The sequence below is a fragment of the Phasianus colchicus genome, chromosome 10, assembly GCF_987193195.1.
Source record: "Phasianus colchicus chromosome 10, bPhaCol1.hap1.1, whole genome shotgun sequence".
Lineage (NCBI taxonomy): Eukaryota > Metazoa > Chordata > Aves > Galliformes > Phasianidae > Phasianus > Phasianus colchicus.
The window spans coordinates 15,923,835-15,938,065 of record NC_143445.1 but is presented as its reverse complement, the minus strand read 5'-3'; the positions used below and the strand labels follow the sequence as shown (position 1 = coordinate 15,938,065).

Here is a 14,231-nt window from a genome sequence, read left to right as displayed (position 1 = left end):
CTAGGAGTTGTACGTGTATCTGTCAGCAGCAACTGGAGGAGCACTGAAGGGCCCTGAAGCTGCAGTTGGTAGCAGCACAGGGCTCCATGCTGTTACAGCAACTCTGCCTCCAATAAGCAGTTTGTTTTTACCTACATGTTCCCACACCTCCAGGTAAAGGCAATCTCACTGATCTTTAACAAACTATTTCTACTCTTTTAAAACTCCTTCAAAACGAATTCCTGCTTCTTCTCAACTACAGCAAGGCTTCAAACATAAAACCAAGAGTCGACAAAAGAGCACTGCCTGCAGACTGCCACGCTCTGTGACGTTTCCCTCCCAAAACCACAGCCGCTCACATTCCAAGTTCTGCCCTGAATACTTTCAGAAATACTCCTCCTATTTTCTTAAACCATAAAAGCGCTCTGCAGGTCCAGAAGCAGCGTTCGACATCTCATTCCTCACGCAGCCCCTGCCTCCCGCCCGTCCCCAGTGGAGCGCCGGCCCCGATTCTACAGGCGAACAGCGAGAGGCCTCCGACAGCTCAGCCTTAAATCGCCGGTCGTGGCCTCCGAGCCGCGCTGAGACGGCGGCCACGGGTAACCCGGCTGGAGAGGTGAAGGCCCATTTCACCGCAACCCGGCGGCCCCGCGGCCTGTGGCGGTGCCCAGTCACGGCCCTGACTCAGCGAAACCCCGGCGGACAGCACGGTTCGCGAGCCGCTCCCTCACCGGCCGAGGTGATCATGGTGCCGCCCGCCCGGCCCGCGGAGGGAGGTGGCGCCCGCTCCGCTGCGCTGCGCTCCGGCTCAGCCGCACCGCTGCTGCCGCCGCCGGAATCCGCTCCGCGCCTCTACCGCTCCGCCGCCACCCGGCCCGGAAGTGCCGCCGAGGCCCCCTTCCGGCAGGGCCTCGCAGCTGCCGGGCAAAGGTGGCCGCGGCGATCGCCTGCTCGAAAAGCCGTAGGGAATCAGGCGGGAGTTGGGCAGCCCTTCCCGCCCGGCCGCAGCGGCGGGCTCTGTGCTCTGTGCTCTGTGCACGTTGAAGGCGTGCGGTGACATCGCCGTTACCCCGCATCGCGTTTAGCTCAATTAAACCACACATCGCCTTATTCTAAGGACAACCCTATGGCAAACTGAAAAATAAAATAAGAAATAAATAAATAAAGAAGCAAGTTCCAGTTGAGAAATCGTGCGTGTTTATTGATTACGGCCAGCGCTTGGAATAACAGTGCCCTTCAATTAGCAGATCGCTGAGCTGTGCAGAACTCAGCGCGGCGCTTCGGCGTGGGGAAAGAGGATGGAGGTCAGAGTGCTGGGCTAACGCAGAGCCCACTGCGTTAGCACTCCTGCTCCCAAAGGGCAGAGCAGCACTGCTAGACGTTGGTTTTTCACAGTAAGGCACTGGCACAGGCTGCACAGAGGTCAGGCTGGACGGGGCTCTGAGCACTGATGGAGCTGTAGGTGTCCCTGTTCAGCGCAGGGAGTTGGGCCGGATGGCTTTTAAGGGACCCTTCCAGCTCAGTTCTATGATTGTAGGACGCACTGCTGCCACCCAGCGTGGAGTGGGGCTGCAGGATGGGCTGGAGCTTCTGCCTGAGCTGAGGGGAGCTCCAGCAGGATGGCCAGGCACAGACAAAACCCAGCCGTGTGTGCAAAAAACAAATCGAGACCTGCTGTATGTTGCATTAAAATAGAAGTTTAAAGAGGTATTTGAGCACTAGATAATATCACCCATAAAGCAACCCTGCAGGGGGTTGGAACTTTGAGGTCCCTCCCAACCCAAGCCATTCTGTGACTTCATGATTCCTCGCTGCCCCACGGGCCACAGGCAGCCCTTCAGAACTGCTTAAATAGGTGATGTTTAAACATTTCTATCAATTCATGAAGCAGCCCCATTGCATGGAGGGGAATGCAGCGGGCACACCCAGGAGCTGCCACCACAGACCTGTGCCATACCCCATCTCACACCGTCACACCGCAGTCCTGTCTGCCTCCCTCCAGCGTGGGCAGCGTGTCAGTCGGTCTGCAAGCACCACAGTGGGACAGATGGACACATCCTGCTCTCAGAATCACCCTCTGCTATAGCTGCCAGGAATATCAGTATCTTTTGTGTTATACTTGCTGTCCAGAGCTGTATTTCTTCATGTTATTCACATGTTTCCAAGCTTTTCAGATGGCTGGTAGATACAAGACTTCATACTCAGTCCCATTGCAATCTCCGTGCCACTGCATTATTTGTCTTTTTCTTTTTTTTTTTCCCCAGATCAGAGAGAGGTCAGCAGCTTCAGGATAAAGAATAAAACAGAAAAATAAGGCAGCAGAATCTGTTTGCCTGGGAGGCCATCTCTAGCAATCTCAGTGGGGAGCTTTGTTCGTTTCCCTTTGTTTGGGCAGATGGAAGCTAAAGTCCCCACGTCACCTTGCCCAGGATGGAGGATTCACTCCCAAAGGGTTCCTCCAAAGCCCAGTGTCCACCAGTACAGCCCCATGGGCAGAGGATGGCTTTGTCATGGAGCTCAGAGGCTGTTGGCAGCCACAGAAGACCTTGGTGAAATCTGTGGGCTCTCTGAGGGTGAGTGGGCACAGCTCCTCCTTCCACTGCTCCACACCAGCCAGGCAGGACCGGGACAGGGATCACATCAGGCACCCACAGCTTTATGTGCCCACACCTCCAGCAGCATCTTCGTAGTTACCATTGGGAGAAAGGCTGGTCAGAGCCACCTCTTGGGAGTCCTGCAGGTTGTCTGCAAAGAGCAGAGAGAGCTCAGGGGACAGCGGAGTGGGAAACCCTTCCTCATGCAAACTTAAAGTACTACAGACATAAAGCATGGAAATGAAGTGAATGGTAGATACCACCTAAGCACAGGTAATTTTTTTTTTTTTGTAATGGATTCTCATTTTGCTTTACAAACTCAACATCTCCTTAACATGCAGCAAAAGAGCAGTGGCCCACAGAGTCCTGCAGACTCAGCAGCCTCCAAATGAGTTGCACAGGTCTGACACTTCACTGCCTGCTTTGAATTGGAGCCTGAAGCTGACTGCCCTCCCACTCTTGGGTTTGGGTTTGCGCTTCCAGCAGAACACAGCATGTAGGATTGGGGTGATGCTTCCAACTCACTGTGTGGATGCACGGTTGTGTCACTGCCCAGCAATGCTCCCAGACACTGGGCCCAGCATGCTTTTATTTAGGTGAACACTGTCTGTCTTCGGGTTCTGGCCAAAGCTGGGCCAAGAAGAGGTTTCTGGAGCTGGAAACAGTGTCAGGAGGCCACCAACAAGAGGTGTGGGCATATGGACTGCCAAGGAGTCGGTGAGGAGCCTCCAGCAATCAGCATGTGTGCAAGGGAGATGGGCATACCTTCATGAACATTGTTGGCAGCTTTTGACACGTGGCCTTTTCTCTGGCTCCTCCGGCTCCAAGAGATGCACTGCAGGAAGGCAGGCAGCCTCCACCTCTCTCTCTCTTTTCCCTCCTCTGGGTAAAGCACAGAAGCATTCAGAACATCAGAGGCACTGCTCCCCCAGCTCCCACCAGCCCAACTCCAACAGCTAAACCCACCACCCTGGGAAAGCATGGAACAGCTCCTGGAAACCCTCATAGTGGCATGAAAGCTCCCCGTTGCCCTGGAAATTCATCTAGAGGACAACAGAGGAAGCAGTAAGTTATTGCAAACTTTCACACTACTATAGCAAAACAGCTTATTTTATAGTCTCCAATGGCTCAGCATCCCCATCTAAATGCCACTTGGCCTTTCACCTCCTAGGAGATCTTATCTCCAGTGGCAAATGATAAACCACTTCAGCGTCCTTCGTCTTATTGCAACACCAAAGGGCTCACAGTAGCAGCGTTTCCTGTTGTCTGACAGCCCCAGACTTCCAGCCACCAACACATCCCCTGATCACAGTCCTTGGGGAGACAGCGGGGAGCAGCCCAGCACAAACCCTTTGCAAAGGCCAGAAGGGAAACACGACAAGCTTAGCTCCAGCTAAGGGTTGTTTTTTGGTAACATTCCTTGAACCTGCTTTGCATGCTGCTCCAAAGCCCCAGGCCCATCTTGCACGCATTCCTCCTGCACATTCCACCAAAAATCTTATTCTCCTTGGGAAGAGCCATGGGATGAAGGAGCCCAGACTCCAGAGAAGTTCATGCTGTCCTATGGGTTGGCATTGCCACTTCCCCAGATCCCATATGGGCACAGGAGGGGCACATAGGCATTTCGGAGCACACGGCTCACAGGGGCATGGAAAGAAGCTGATCTTGCATCAGGCTGAACCCTGCAGCTGAGGAGCATCCTCATTACAAATACAGCTCATGGGATGCTTCTATGACTCAGAGCACCAGCAGAGTCCTGGTGAGCAATGCTGAGTCCTCCTACCCACGGTGCTTGTAAAGGCAGTGGGCTGCCTGCACAACACTGCTCTGGCTTTCTGCTCCTCTTTCTCCACTGCACTCCACATCCGTACCAGTGAAAGATAAATCCATAGATAATCCCAAAGATTAATGCACTGAGGCAAATGCCAGCAAATCACAAAGGCAGGAAAAGATTGTGCACTCAGGGGTGCTTCCCTGCTCCTGCAGCTGCTGTGCCCAGAACTGGGGGATGCTCTGGGACACTGCCAGAAGAAATTCTTGCAGCAGGAAGTATGTGAGGAAAGCAGAAGGTTATGGGAGGGATAATGGAAAGAAGACCATGCATGCATTGGCACAAAGGGTGGACAGAATGCAGCCTCACACCCTTGCAGGAAAATGCAATGGGTTCTGGTGGTCTCAAAGCCCTTGAATGCTCAGATCCAAGATTCTGGACTGAGCCAATGGGAAAAAGAACCTGATTCTTGGGGCTGCGTCCTGTGCTTGCAGGTAAACACCACTCACCCTTCTCTGTGCATCAAATGCTGTTCCTCAGGCTCTCACCCTGCCATCCTCATGCTGCTCACCTGGCCGCCAACAGACGCATGTGGTTTTAGAACCAAGTGCTCACTTGTTATTGTTCTGACTTGTGTGAAGCCAATGCCAGCATCTTCCTCCTGCAGAACCTGCCTGCTCTCTGCGGCCAGGGCTGCACCCCAAGCCCCAGAATGCCCATCCATCAGCACCTGAATGTGCATCCTAAGCACCACGCCACAGCTGTTGCCTGCCACATCCCTGCTTCCCAACCCATGGCCCATCCTCCCCAGGAGGAACCCCACGGGGAAGGGGCAGAGCCTGTTGGGAAGGCTCAGATCCCACTGCATGAAACGGATCCCACTGGGGACAGCAGGAACTCCCTGGGGAGAGGCAGATCTCCCTGGCTTAGTGCAAATCCTGCACAAGTGAGGCAGATCTTACAGAAGAAGGAATGATCCCACTGGAAAACAGGTCAAATCCCACTGTAAGAAACCAGATCCCACCGAGACAGGGTACTTCTCCCCGGGAGGAGAAAAATCCCGTAGGGAAAGGCTGGATCCACTGAGATGGGGCACTTTTCCGTGGGAAAAATCCCACTGGGACGGGACAGATCCCACCGGGATGGGGCAGCACCTGCCGGGAGCAGCGGGCCCGATCAGGGAGATCAACGTGTGCCCGATTCGTGCCACCCCCATCCCTCCCCCGTCCGATTCCCCCAAACCCTCGGTACCTGCGGGGTGCTGCAGGGCGGCCCGCAGAGCTCGGCAGGCGGCGGTGCGGCACTCCCGCAGCGCTGCGGGACTCCCGGGGTTGTAACGCGCCGCCTGCACGGTGTCCGCCGCCGGGAAGTACCGCCGCAGCGTCGCGTCCAGCACCGCCGCGTCCTCCCCGTCCCCACCGGGCAGAAGAACGCCGACGACGGCGGGCGGCGGCCCCCGAGGCAAACGGCCCCGCACGTCCCGCACCACCTCCCGCAGCCGCGCACGGCTCCCGCGGCCCCGCGCCGTTCCTCCGCGGCACAGCACCAGCAGCAGCCTGGCCTCCAGCGCCCGCCGCCGGCATCGGGACCGGGACCGGCATCCCGGCTCCACCCCCTGCTCCGGAGGAACCTCGTCGCCCAGCAGCTCGCGGGCGAACGACGCCAACGTGGCCGCCGCCGGAGCGCCATCCGTCACCACTTCGGCCACCAGCAGCACCGCCCGCCGCCCGCCCGCCCGCCCCACCAACGCCCGCAGCTCCCGCAGCTCCGCCGCCTCCATCCCCCGCTGCCGCCGCCGCCGCCGCGTCCCCTGAGCGGAGCTCCGCACCGCCCCCGGCACCGCCCCCACCAGCCCCGGTACCCGCCCCGAGCCCAAAGCATCTCCCGGTTCCGGTACCAGTGGACACGTGCTTTGCCCGGCCGTGGCACGGCTGTCAGGTGAAGCGGGAAGCCCCAACAGCAATGGTAAATGTTTACTCTGCTACGTACGAGATTCCCAAACATTTAATGTCTTGTTGCGGGAGGATGTGAACAGCTGAAAGGTGCTGACAGCAGCACTGCTCTTGCGGACATCCTCTAGGGGACAGCATAGATGTATTGGAGTTGGAAGGGCCCCTTAAAGGCCATCTGGTCCAACTCCCTGCAATGAACAGGGACACCTACAGCTCCATCAGGTGCTCAGAGCCCCATCCAGCCTGACTGTGGATATCAGGAAGGGCAGCCTGGGAAGGTCACTGTGTGCCAGCAGCTTTAAGCCAGGAGAATGTGTGTCCCAGTTACAACAGGCTCAGCAAACACATCCCCACACCAGCACTATGGGGTCAGACAGTCAGGGTGAGGGTTTCAGACAGCCTCTCTGGCTCTTAATAAAAGGACCTTACTCATTGACTAGTGCTGGTAATCAACTCAGGGGAGATAAACAAGATTAGGGTCCTCTTCCAAAGATCAGGGTCTGTTGGCAGAGGAGCCCATGCTCCTGTACAGCATTAACCCTAAGAGCAGCTGTCAGCACACCAGGGCTCCAGCCTGACACCACCCAACAGCCAGCTGCAGCCTTAATGTCAGCCAGATTTTGCATTTACAAGAATCCTGCTCAGTGAGGGGGCTTTCCTGCATCCCATGCCCAGAACAAGCACTGCTTTCCATTTTTCTGATGTTTAAGCTGCTGATAAGCACATCCAAAAACTAATATTTGGGAATGGATGGAGCTGTTCTTCACGGCCACTGCAATTTTATTGTTAATTTTGGGTACACATGTACTGCTGCCAGCAAGGGCTGCTTGGAGAGGTGAACGTCACCCACAATACCCAAACAACCTCGTTTACATTTCCTTACTCATTAACAGAGGAGGGACCTAACAGCAAACACACTTTTATCTTCCTCTGTGTTGCTTAAAGAGATACAGCTCAGCAAGGCAGAGGCAGCTCAGCAGCGTGTGCAGTGCACACAGAGTGATGTTGGAGTGCAGCGGGCACCTGAATGCAGACGTGGGTGTACATACAGGTCCTGCTGCTCCACCCTTTGCCTTCACACTGCAACCCAATGGATGTGCTGGCAGCAAATCAACAGCTTGCTCTAAATGAGGGCAATTGTATTTCTTGCATGTGCCCGTGCCTGCTAAGAGCAAAGATCTGTTCATTTTGGACTGCAGAAAGAGGAAGAGAGGGTGCTTAGTACAGAGACACAGTGCTGTGAGCTCTGAGCAAGACCAAAAACCCATTGGATTGGGCACCTTAGGAGATGATTCACCACGATCTACCTCTCATCTAAAGAAAGAGGACACGAGAAAGGACTTTTGTACCAATTTTTGACAGTCCTCAGCATCTCAGCGCAGCTCCTCAAACTCGGTTCTCCAAGCCCACCTTCACTTACCGCAATGGAAAGCCACGGAACCTGCGAGAGATGTCAGACAGAGCCTGCAGTTGTGCAGCTGGCAGGGTGCCTTCCTGGCACATGGCACGACTGCCCCAAGGTGTGCTCGCACTTTGTCCTGGCACGTAGGCACGATGCACCACATCACCATAGAAAGAACCCGCACTCAAAATATCCCCTGGAGGATCCTTTCCCTCAGGGACATCTGCAAATCCCCCCTGCTCTGCATGAGTTTGTATGGCACCTGGTGCTCGGCGCTTTACAGCCCAGAGGTGCACACAGAGAAATCAAATAAAGACAAGGTTTTAATAATTCTCTCCGTAACAGATTTTAGGTGGATACAAGATCTGAAAAAAAAAAAAAAAAAAAGTAAATAAAGGTTATCCTTATGAAGCCTTAGCAGAAAAAAAAACCACAGTGCCTTGTTCTGCCCAGAGAGGGTGAGAAGTGAGCTCAGCTTTTATAGGTCTCACTGCTGATAGAGACCAAAACCATCCACTGCTCCCACAGTGCCCCCCACCCAAGAACCCCCTATTCCTGGTGGACTCTGGTGTGATCCCATCCCCAGCCCTTCCAGCAGGGCAGGTGGGAATGTCTGCACACATCCATCCGCTCAGACAGCTTGTCCTTGACCCTTCAACTATTCTGGCATGCAGGAGTAGCTTGGGAAAGACCAACGCACTGATGGCAAACAGCACCACGGCAGGAGAGGGACCTTTATCTTGTTTGCAGCCTTTTGGCCAGTTTGCTCCTGGCTCTGAGCTCCAGGCTGCTCAGAGCCAGGAGCAAACTTTGCTCACCCACCATCTGGCTGCAGAAAACCCAGGGGAATCTCAGGACCTTTGTGCTGCTGGGAACTGTGCAGCAAAGCAAGAAAGCAGAAACTCTGTGATTTCTGCTAGGGTAGATTGCCTGCCCAGTTGATGCAGAAAAGACCTTAGGGCTTTGGAGCAAGGCTGGCATCAAGCTGAGGGAGCAGTGTCCCCTTCTGGCAGCTGAGATATCATGCACTGCACCACTCTTGCGCAGGACTGGCAGACAAGCAAAGCATCACGAGGGAAATATTCTACAGAGAAACATCTGGGTGAACAGCGTGAAACCCAACCTGCAAATCCTGCTGTCTCCAGGAATTCGTTTGCAAGTCATCTGTGATACCTCACGTGGCACATGCTCAGGCTGAGGACAGCAATCCACTGCTGGGGGCTGATTTCACCCGGACAAGCAGAACTGGGATTTGGTGAGCTGACATCTAGGAGAGGAAACACAGGATAGGAGCACAGCAGGAACCATGCTGGTGACAGCTCCTCCCTACAGCTCACCCAAAAGAATTACTATTTCTCACTGAGAAGAATGCAAGGTTGGTGGTACTGTACAGCTATTAACAGTCATGGGAAGCCCCAGTGATGGAGTTGGGATGGAAGTTCTCACACTGAGCAGCATCTCCACAGCCAGGTGTTTTGGGGCAGTGAGAGCCACCACAGTCACACTTGGAAGTTAATAGTACATGGGCTCTGACTCGCATCTTCCATTCCTAGTCCAGGGCTCAATCCCTCATTTTAAATTCCAGCTTATCTTCCCTCCTGCATCTGAACCTGGTTACTGAGTACCACTAAACATCACACAGGTCAGATATCAGGAAAAACTCTGAAAGAGCAGTGGTGCACTGGCACAGGCTGCTCAAGGAGATGGTGGTCACCATCCCTGGAAGTGTTCAAGAGCCATGGAGATGAGGCACTGAGGAATGCGATTAATGGGTAATATTGGTAGTAGGAGGATGGTTGGATTAGATGATCTTAGAGGTCTTTTCCAACCCTATGTTGGCCCTTCATGCTTCTCAGACCACCCACACTCCTACCCAAGCTTGTGGTTCTGTTCCCAGAAAGCCTGTCTCTTTGCCCTTTGCCCCTTGCCCCTGTTTAGCTATGTCCCAGGATACCTTCTTGGTAATTAAAGACTTCTCTTAGTGCTCTACATGCAGCTCTCTTGACCTCCATGATGCTTTCGGGCTGGCCTGCCTTGTAGACCGCTGCCTCCACCACCAGGTGCTGGAAAGCACCATCCAACAGACACTGCATCCTCCTGAGTGCTTCCACTGCTCGAGACAGCTCCTCCTGGGGGCCTGAATGGATCACCACCAGCACCAGCGCAGCTGGCACGCATGGGAACAGGTTCCTTATGTTAAAGAGGGTCTCATCCAGATAATCCCACTGCATGAGCTGCTTCAAAGTGGTGGCTTGCCAAACCATAAAAACCAGGTGCGGTTGAACCTCTTTCTCCTCCTCTTTTTCCTCCATCTGCTGTAGTTCAGTCCTCCCATCACCTGCACTGAACAGGTCCTGAGCAAAATCCATCAGCACTGAGGGGGCTCTCACATGGACGTCCTTCATCTCCATCACCAGCAGCTCCCCGTTCATCCCCAGCATGTTCAGTAGGTTAAGGAACTCCCAGCTGGTTTGGTCTGTAAGGGAGCTGGTGGCGGTCTCCTCTGATTCCATAGCTTCTTCCTATGCAATTATTTTTCGCTGCACTGCTGAGGAAAGGAGTGAAAGGGGTTTTCACTCAGGAGCTGTAGCAAAGGTACCTGCGGTAAAGGCCTTCCAACAGGCTTACACCTGCTTCTTTCAGCAGCTGTTGTGTGCAAACACACTAATTTGGTCAGGATCAAATGCTATAGGAAATAGTTATGTGTGCTCCACCTCACACTTCTTTGAATCTCACATATACAACTCCTTGGTGCTTGTAAAAATAAAGCCCTACTTGACCCAAGTACCCTGCAAGCTGCCCACTGCTTATCCATGTAAATGCTGCAGCTTTTCACTCTTAAGTGCCCTCTCGATGTTGAAGGACACAAATTCAGTTGTTTTAGCTAGGAAATAATTTGTACACCAGTGTCAATAGCCAGGTCCAAACCATTACTGAATTTCACCTAAAAAAGGTAATTTATCCAATAATGTATTCTAACTAAGTCAGGACACAGCTGTTTCACCTCCTTCAGAAGAAAGAGGATCAGTCCTAAATGAAACACCAGCCCACCACAGGAGACAACTGCAGGAACATAGGAGAACAAAGGCCCAGCTCAGGCACACCCAGCAGCATGCAGCCCAGGCAGGATCTCACACGGGAAAGGAATGAAATACATCAGTGTACCTGAGTGAAGGTGAGGGCAACCACTTACCTGCCTCAGCAGTGACCACCCACTCAGGGTACTGATGACTCCTTTTGGGAGTGAACTAAGACTATGACATCAGCAGCAGCCATGCCAACCTGCAGCTGTCTGAAACTTCCCTTAAAGTCATATGGTATTTTTTATACACTAAGAAACTTGCACTTTAAGAATCTTTAAATCCACTTTCACTGTCTTTTTGTTCAACAAACCTCAAGGAGTTCATTAAAGTAACAGCATCTCAGTGTATGAAATCTTCCCATCCCAATGATATTGTGGTAGGGCTGGCAAGAAAACTAGCAAGTATTAACATATTAACACACACACAGACAAAATACATGACAACAATGTCAGACAGCTGTCCCAACAGCAGTCATTCCCAAGTGATGTTTCAAGAGAAACACCAATATAAGCTTCCCTTTATTGAGGAGGCAAGGAAATATTTCTCATTTTCTACAGAAACCCTGGGTGAACAGTTTACAAAGGTTGTAAACATTCAGATTCTGCATTGGAGGCAATGAGGTCATGATAAAGGCTGTCAGTTATTTGCCTTTTCAAAGATAACCTGCTCAATAGATGCCTTTAACAAGTATGAGTCAAATCTCCAGCTTAGGAGCCACTTCAGTCACTACCACATCACTGTGCCATGTGTTGTGGAATGCCACTGAAGAATAAAATCTCTCAATATAGGTGGAGGGGATTAAAAACAGGAACGTACAAAAATGGAACAGATTCTGTATTTTATTTCCAATAAAAATTTAGATCCTGGATGGATACAGCATCTGAAAAACACAAGAATAGAATCACATTAGAATTCCTGTTACTGGACTGTACAAGTTTTGCAGTTATAATCTGAATCATGAATCTCTTCAACTCCTTTAACAGTGACTCCCATTTATGCAGAAAAGGGACAGAAAGCGTAACAAGCAGCTTAGTGATTTGAAGCAGCGCTCTGATGGCATACAAGTTCCCACCCAGTAGTCAGCCCTCCTGCTCAAAGAGTCTTCCCATGACTACTTTCAGGACTTTGCCATGCAGCTCATGCAATCACCTGGGAAGCAAGAGGAAAAGTTGATGCCGCAGCTCCCTTGCCAGTAGGTAGGAACTGGGGCGTACAAAAAGTATACATGCAAGATGAGATTAAAACGCACCACAAAAGCTGACGAGGAACCCCTCTTTCCTAAAGCTACTCACCACTCGGATCCTGTGTCCAATGGCCTTGGCAGGGAGGTTGGAGCGGAACTTGGCACGAACCATGCCGCTGTTCCCATGGGCGCGGGTTACCTTCCCCCAGATCACCCGTGTCCTGTTGGGTTTGCCGCCGGGGGTTACGGTGTTGCTGAGGAAACAGAAACACATAAAACTTACTCAACTTTCATTCCAAAGGAAATGCACTACTTTATCTGTAAGATTTCTCCAGACACACCACAGGCACAAAGGGCCTAAGGCATCAAAACAGGCAGCAGCTACCTTACAAGAAACCACGTGCCACCTTTGAAATGATCGTGGTGATGCTAACAGCCTGATCAATTTTATTTAAGGCAATTTCACTCCCATATCTGACTCTTAACAACTACTCTCAAAGAAAAATTAAGTAGAAGGCAACAAACAACTATTTTTAATGCCTCCACTATTGCCAGCACAGCAGAAGCGGTGACAAACACACAAGAGCTGGTATACAAGCTCCTTTTTGCCTGGCAAAATATTCTGCCACTAAGGATGCCAAAAACTCAGTGCTCATCTCAAATTCATCTTGCTTCAATTTGCTTTATCAACCTGCCTTCAGTTTTCACCAGTCTCAAGCAAAGTTTCTTTCTCATCTCATTTGCTCCTTCAACGTAATCATTCACTGTTACAAATTACACTTCACACTAATTTCTTGATCTGAATGAAGGACAAATACACCACCCAATTCAAAGCTAGCAAAGAACTTTAAGACAAGCCAAGGAAGTTGTTCTGTGCGATACTGCATTTTATTGGTAAGTTGATCTTAATTCTTTTCTTCATTCTATCAAAAGATACATAAATTGTCTACTCACATCTGGGCATTTGCAAAAGCTGATGTAAAAGGTGACTTACTTTTTAGCTTTGTATACGTAGGCACATCTCTTGCCTAAGTAGAACTCTGTCTCCTGGCGGGCATAAACACCTTCAATTTTCAGCAGGGCAGTGTGCTCCCGCTGGTTTCGGAGGCCACGTTTGTAGCCAGCAAAAGTGGCCTTGCACCACAACCTAAAGACATGGGAAACATACAAATTAACTCAGTTCAAAACATTCAGCTTTTGTTGGAAGAGACCCCAAAGCCCACTCAGCCCACCCCATGCCATGGGCTGGCTGTCCCCATCAGCTCAGGCTGCCCAGGGCCCATCCAACCTTGGGCACCTGCAGGGATGGGGCACCCACAGCTCTGGGCAGCACTGCCAAGGCCTCACTGCTTTCTGAGTAAAGAATTTCCTACTAACATCTAACCGAAATCTCCCCTCCTTCAGTTTAGAACTTCCCCCCTTGTCCTATTGCTATTAGGCCACTTTAAAAGTCAGTCCCCGCTCCTACTTATAAGCTCCCTTCAGGGACAGACTGCTACAGCCGGTTGAAGTCAGGGGTTTCAAAGAGAGGAACACAAACGTAGCGATGTACCAGATACACAGAGTACCCAGTGGGCGCAGCGGGCAAAGCTGTGCTGGGAAAGGAGAGCAGCCACAGCCATCAGGTCACCGCCCGCAGCGCAGCGCTGCAGTTGAGCCAAGGCGCACGGCAGGCACTCACCTCCCGCTCATGGCGTCCTCCTGCAGCCCAGTCCCGGCAGGCCTACAAACGACACACAGAACCGTGACCGCCCCGACCCGCAGCTCCGCCGCACCCGCGGGCCGCCCGCAGCCCGGCGCCGAGCCCTGACGTACCGCCGGCTCCCGCGGTGCGGCTCAGCCTTCTCGCAGCGCGGGGCGCTGCCGGCATCCCCGCTTCCCTCCAGCTACGGGGCCGCGACCATCCGCCGTACATCGGCGCCATCCCGCCCGCTCCCCGAACGGCACACCGCGAACCGCAACGCCCCGGTTGCCGCGCCGCCGCCGGGAGGCCCATTGCCGCCGCAACCCCCCCAGCAGCACCCCGCGCCTCCGCCGCAGCCCCACTCACCCCCACGGCGCCCAGCCAAGATGGCAGCGAAAGGACGATGCGGCGCGCTGCCCGTCGGGATGTGCGCCTCCAAGGACCCCGGCTGCGGGCTGCCCGCGGCAGCGCCTGAGCGCACAAAGTACGATCCGGCCCGGCGGTGTGCGCGCCCCTAACGCGCCGTCCTTCGCCGTCCCTCGCTCTGTCCTCACGTCCGTTTCCTGCTTCGGGCGGAGCACCC

The 14,231-nt window shown here is 53.0% G+C and overlaps 4 protein-coding genes across 5 annotated transcripts in view; all 4 read right to left on the bottom strand.

The window, feature by feature from the left end:
* Positions 1–884, bottom strand: part of PSMD1 (proteasome 26S subunit, non-ATPase 1) — a 61,893-nt gene extending 61,009 nt beyond the window's left edge. The window contains exon 1 of the mRNA XM_031603481.2: positions 711–884. Within this exon, the coding sequence (XP_031459341.1) occupies positions 711–726 (16 nt within the window). The 5' untranslated portion in view covers positions 727–884. The remainder of the gene's footprint in view (positions 1–710) is intronic.
* Positions 885–1,160: 276 nt separating this feature from the next.
* On the bottom strand, positions 1,161–6,176 carry LOC149916631 (uncharacterized protein C2orf72 homolog). The gene is made up of 3 exons (XM_090147455.1): positions 5,596–6,176; positions 3,339–3,455; positions 1,161–2,724 (listed from the first exon to the last, which is right to left on the bottom strand). The coding sequence occupies exons 1-3, from the start codon at positions 6,122–6,124 to the stop codon at positions 2,636–2,638; spliced, it is 735 nt and encodes a 244-aa protein (XP_090003581.1). The 5' UTR covers positions 6,125–6,176; the 3' UTR covers positions 1,161–2,635.
* A 1,827-nt stretch (positions 6,177–8,003) lies between these two features.
* LOC116235367 (uncharacterized) lies at positions 8,004–10,970 on the bottom strand. 2 transcript variants are annotated; one of them, XM_031603477.2, is made up of 4 exons: positions 10,892–10,970; positions 9,653–10,246; positions 8,822–8,965; positions 8,004–8,063 (listed from the first exon to the last, which is right to left on the bottom strand). In XM_031603477.2, exons 2-3 carry the CDS (start codon positions 10,209–10,211, stop codon positions 8,859–8,861), a joined length of 666 nt encoding a protein of 221 aa, XP_031459337.2. In that variant the 5' UTR covers positions 10,212–10,246; positions 10,892–10,970; the 3' UTR covers positions 8,004–8,063; positions 8,822–8,858. The 2 variants fall into 2 exon arrangements, with proteins under 2 accessions (XP_031459337.2, XP_031459338.2); XM_031603478.2 differs by having other exon boundaries at positions 9,653–10,243; positions 10,892–10,948.
* A 632-nt stretch (positions 10,971–11,602) lies between these two features.
* RPL35A (ribosomal protein L35a) lies at positions 11,603–14,128 on the bottom strand. The gene is made up of 5 exons (XM_031603480.2): positions 14,015–14,128; positions 13,646–13,687; positions 12,959–13,111; positions 12,074–12,218; positions 11,603–11,661 (listed from the first exon to the last, which is right to left on the bottom strand). Exons 2-5 carry the CDS (start codon positions 13,654–13,656, stop codon positions 11,638–11,640), a joined length of 333 nt encoding a protein of 110 aa, XP_031459340.1. The 5' UTR covers positions 13,657–13,687; positions 14,015–14,128; the 3' UTR covers positions 11,603–11,637.
* Positions 14,129–14,231: the final 103 nt, after the last annotated feature.

What these genes read in the sequence shown, in the direction of transcription:
- LOC149916631 (XM_090147455.1), bottom strand. Translation starts at nt 6,124, where the DNA reads ATGGAGGCGGCGGAGCTGCGGGAGCTGCGGGCGTTGGTGGGGCGGGCG. An exon ending in CGCCCTGCAGCACCCCGCAG is followed by an intron (nt 3,456 to 5,595) that starts GTACCGAGGGTT and finishes TGCTTTACCCAG; the next exon opens with AGGAGGGAAAAGAGAGAGAG. An exon ending in TGCCAACAATGTTCATGAAG is followed by an intron (nt 2,725 to 3,338) that starts GTATGCCCATCT and finishes TGCTCTTTGCAG; the next exon opens with ACAACCTGCAGGACTCCCAA.
- LOC116235367 (XM_031603477.2), bottom strand. Translation starts at nt 10,211, where the DNA reads ATGGAATCAGAGGAGACCGCCACCAGCTCCCTTACAGACCAAACCAGC. An exon ending in AGTCTTTAATTACCAAGAAG is followed by an intron (nt 8,966 to 9,652) that starts GTATCCTGGGAC and finishes TTCCTCTCCTAG; the next exon opens with ATGTCAGCTCACCAAATCCC.
- RPL35A (XM_031603480.2), bottom strand. An exon ending in TACGTATACAAAGCTAAAAA is followed by an intron (nt 12,219 to 12,958) that starts GTAAGTCACCTT and finishes CTGTTTCCTCAG; the next exon opens with CAACACCGTAACCCCCGGCG. An exon ending in TTGGACACAGGATCCGAGTG is followed by an intron (nt 11,662 to 12,073) that starts GTGAGTAGCTTT and finishes TGTGTTTTTCAG; the next exon opens with ATGCTGTATCCATCCAGGAT.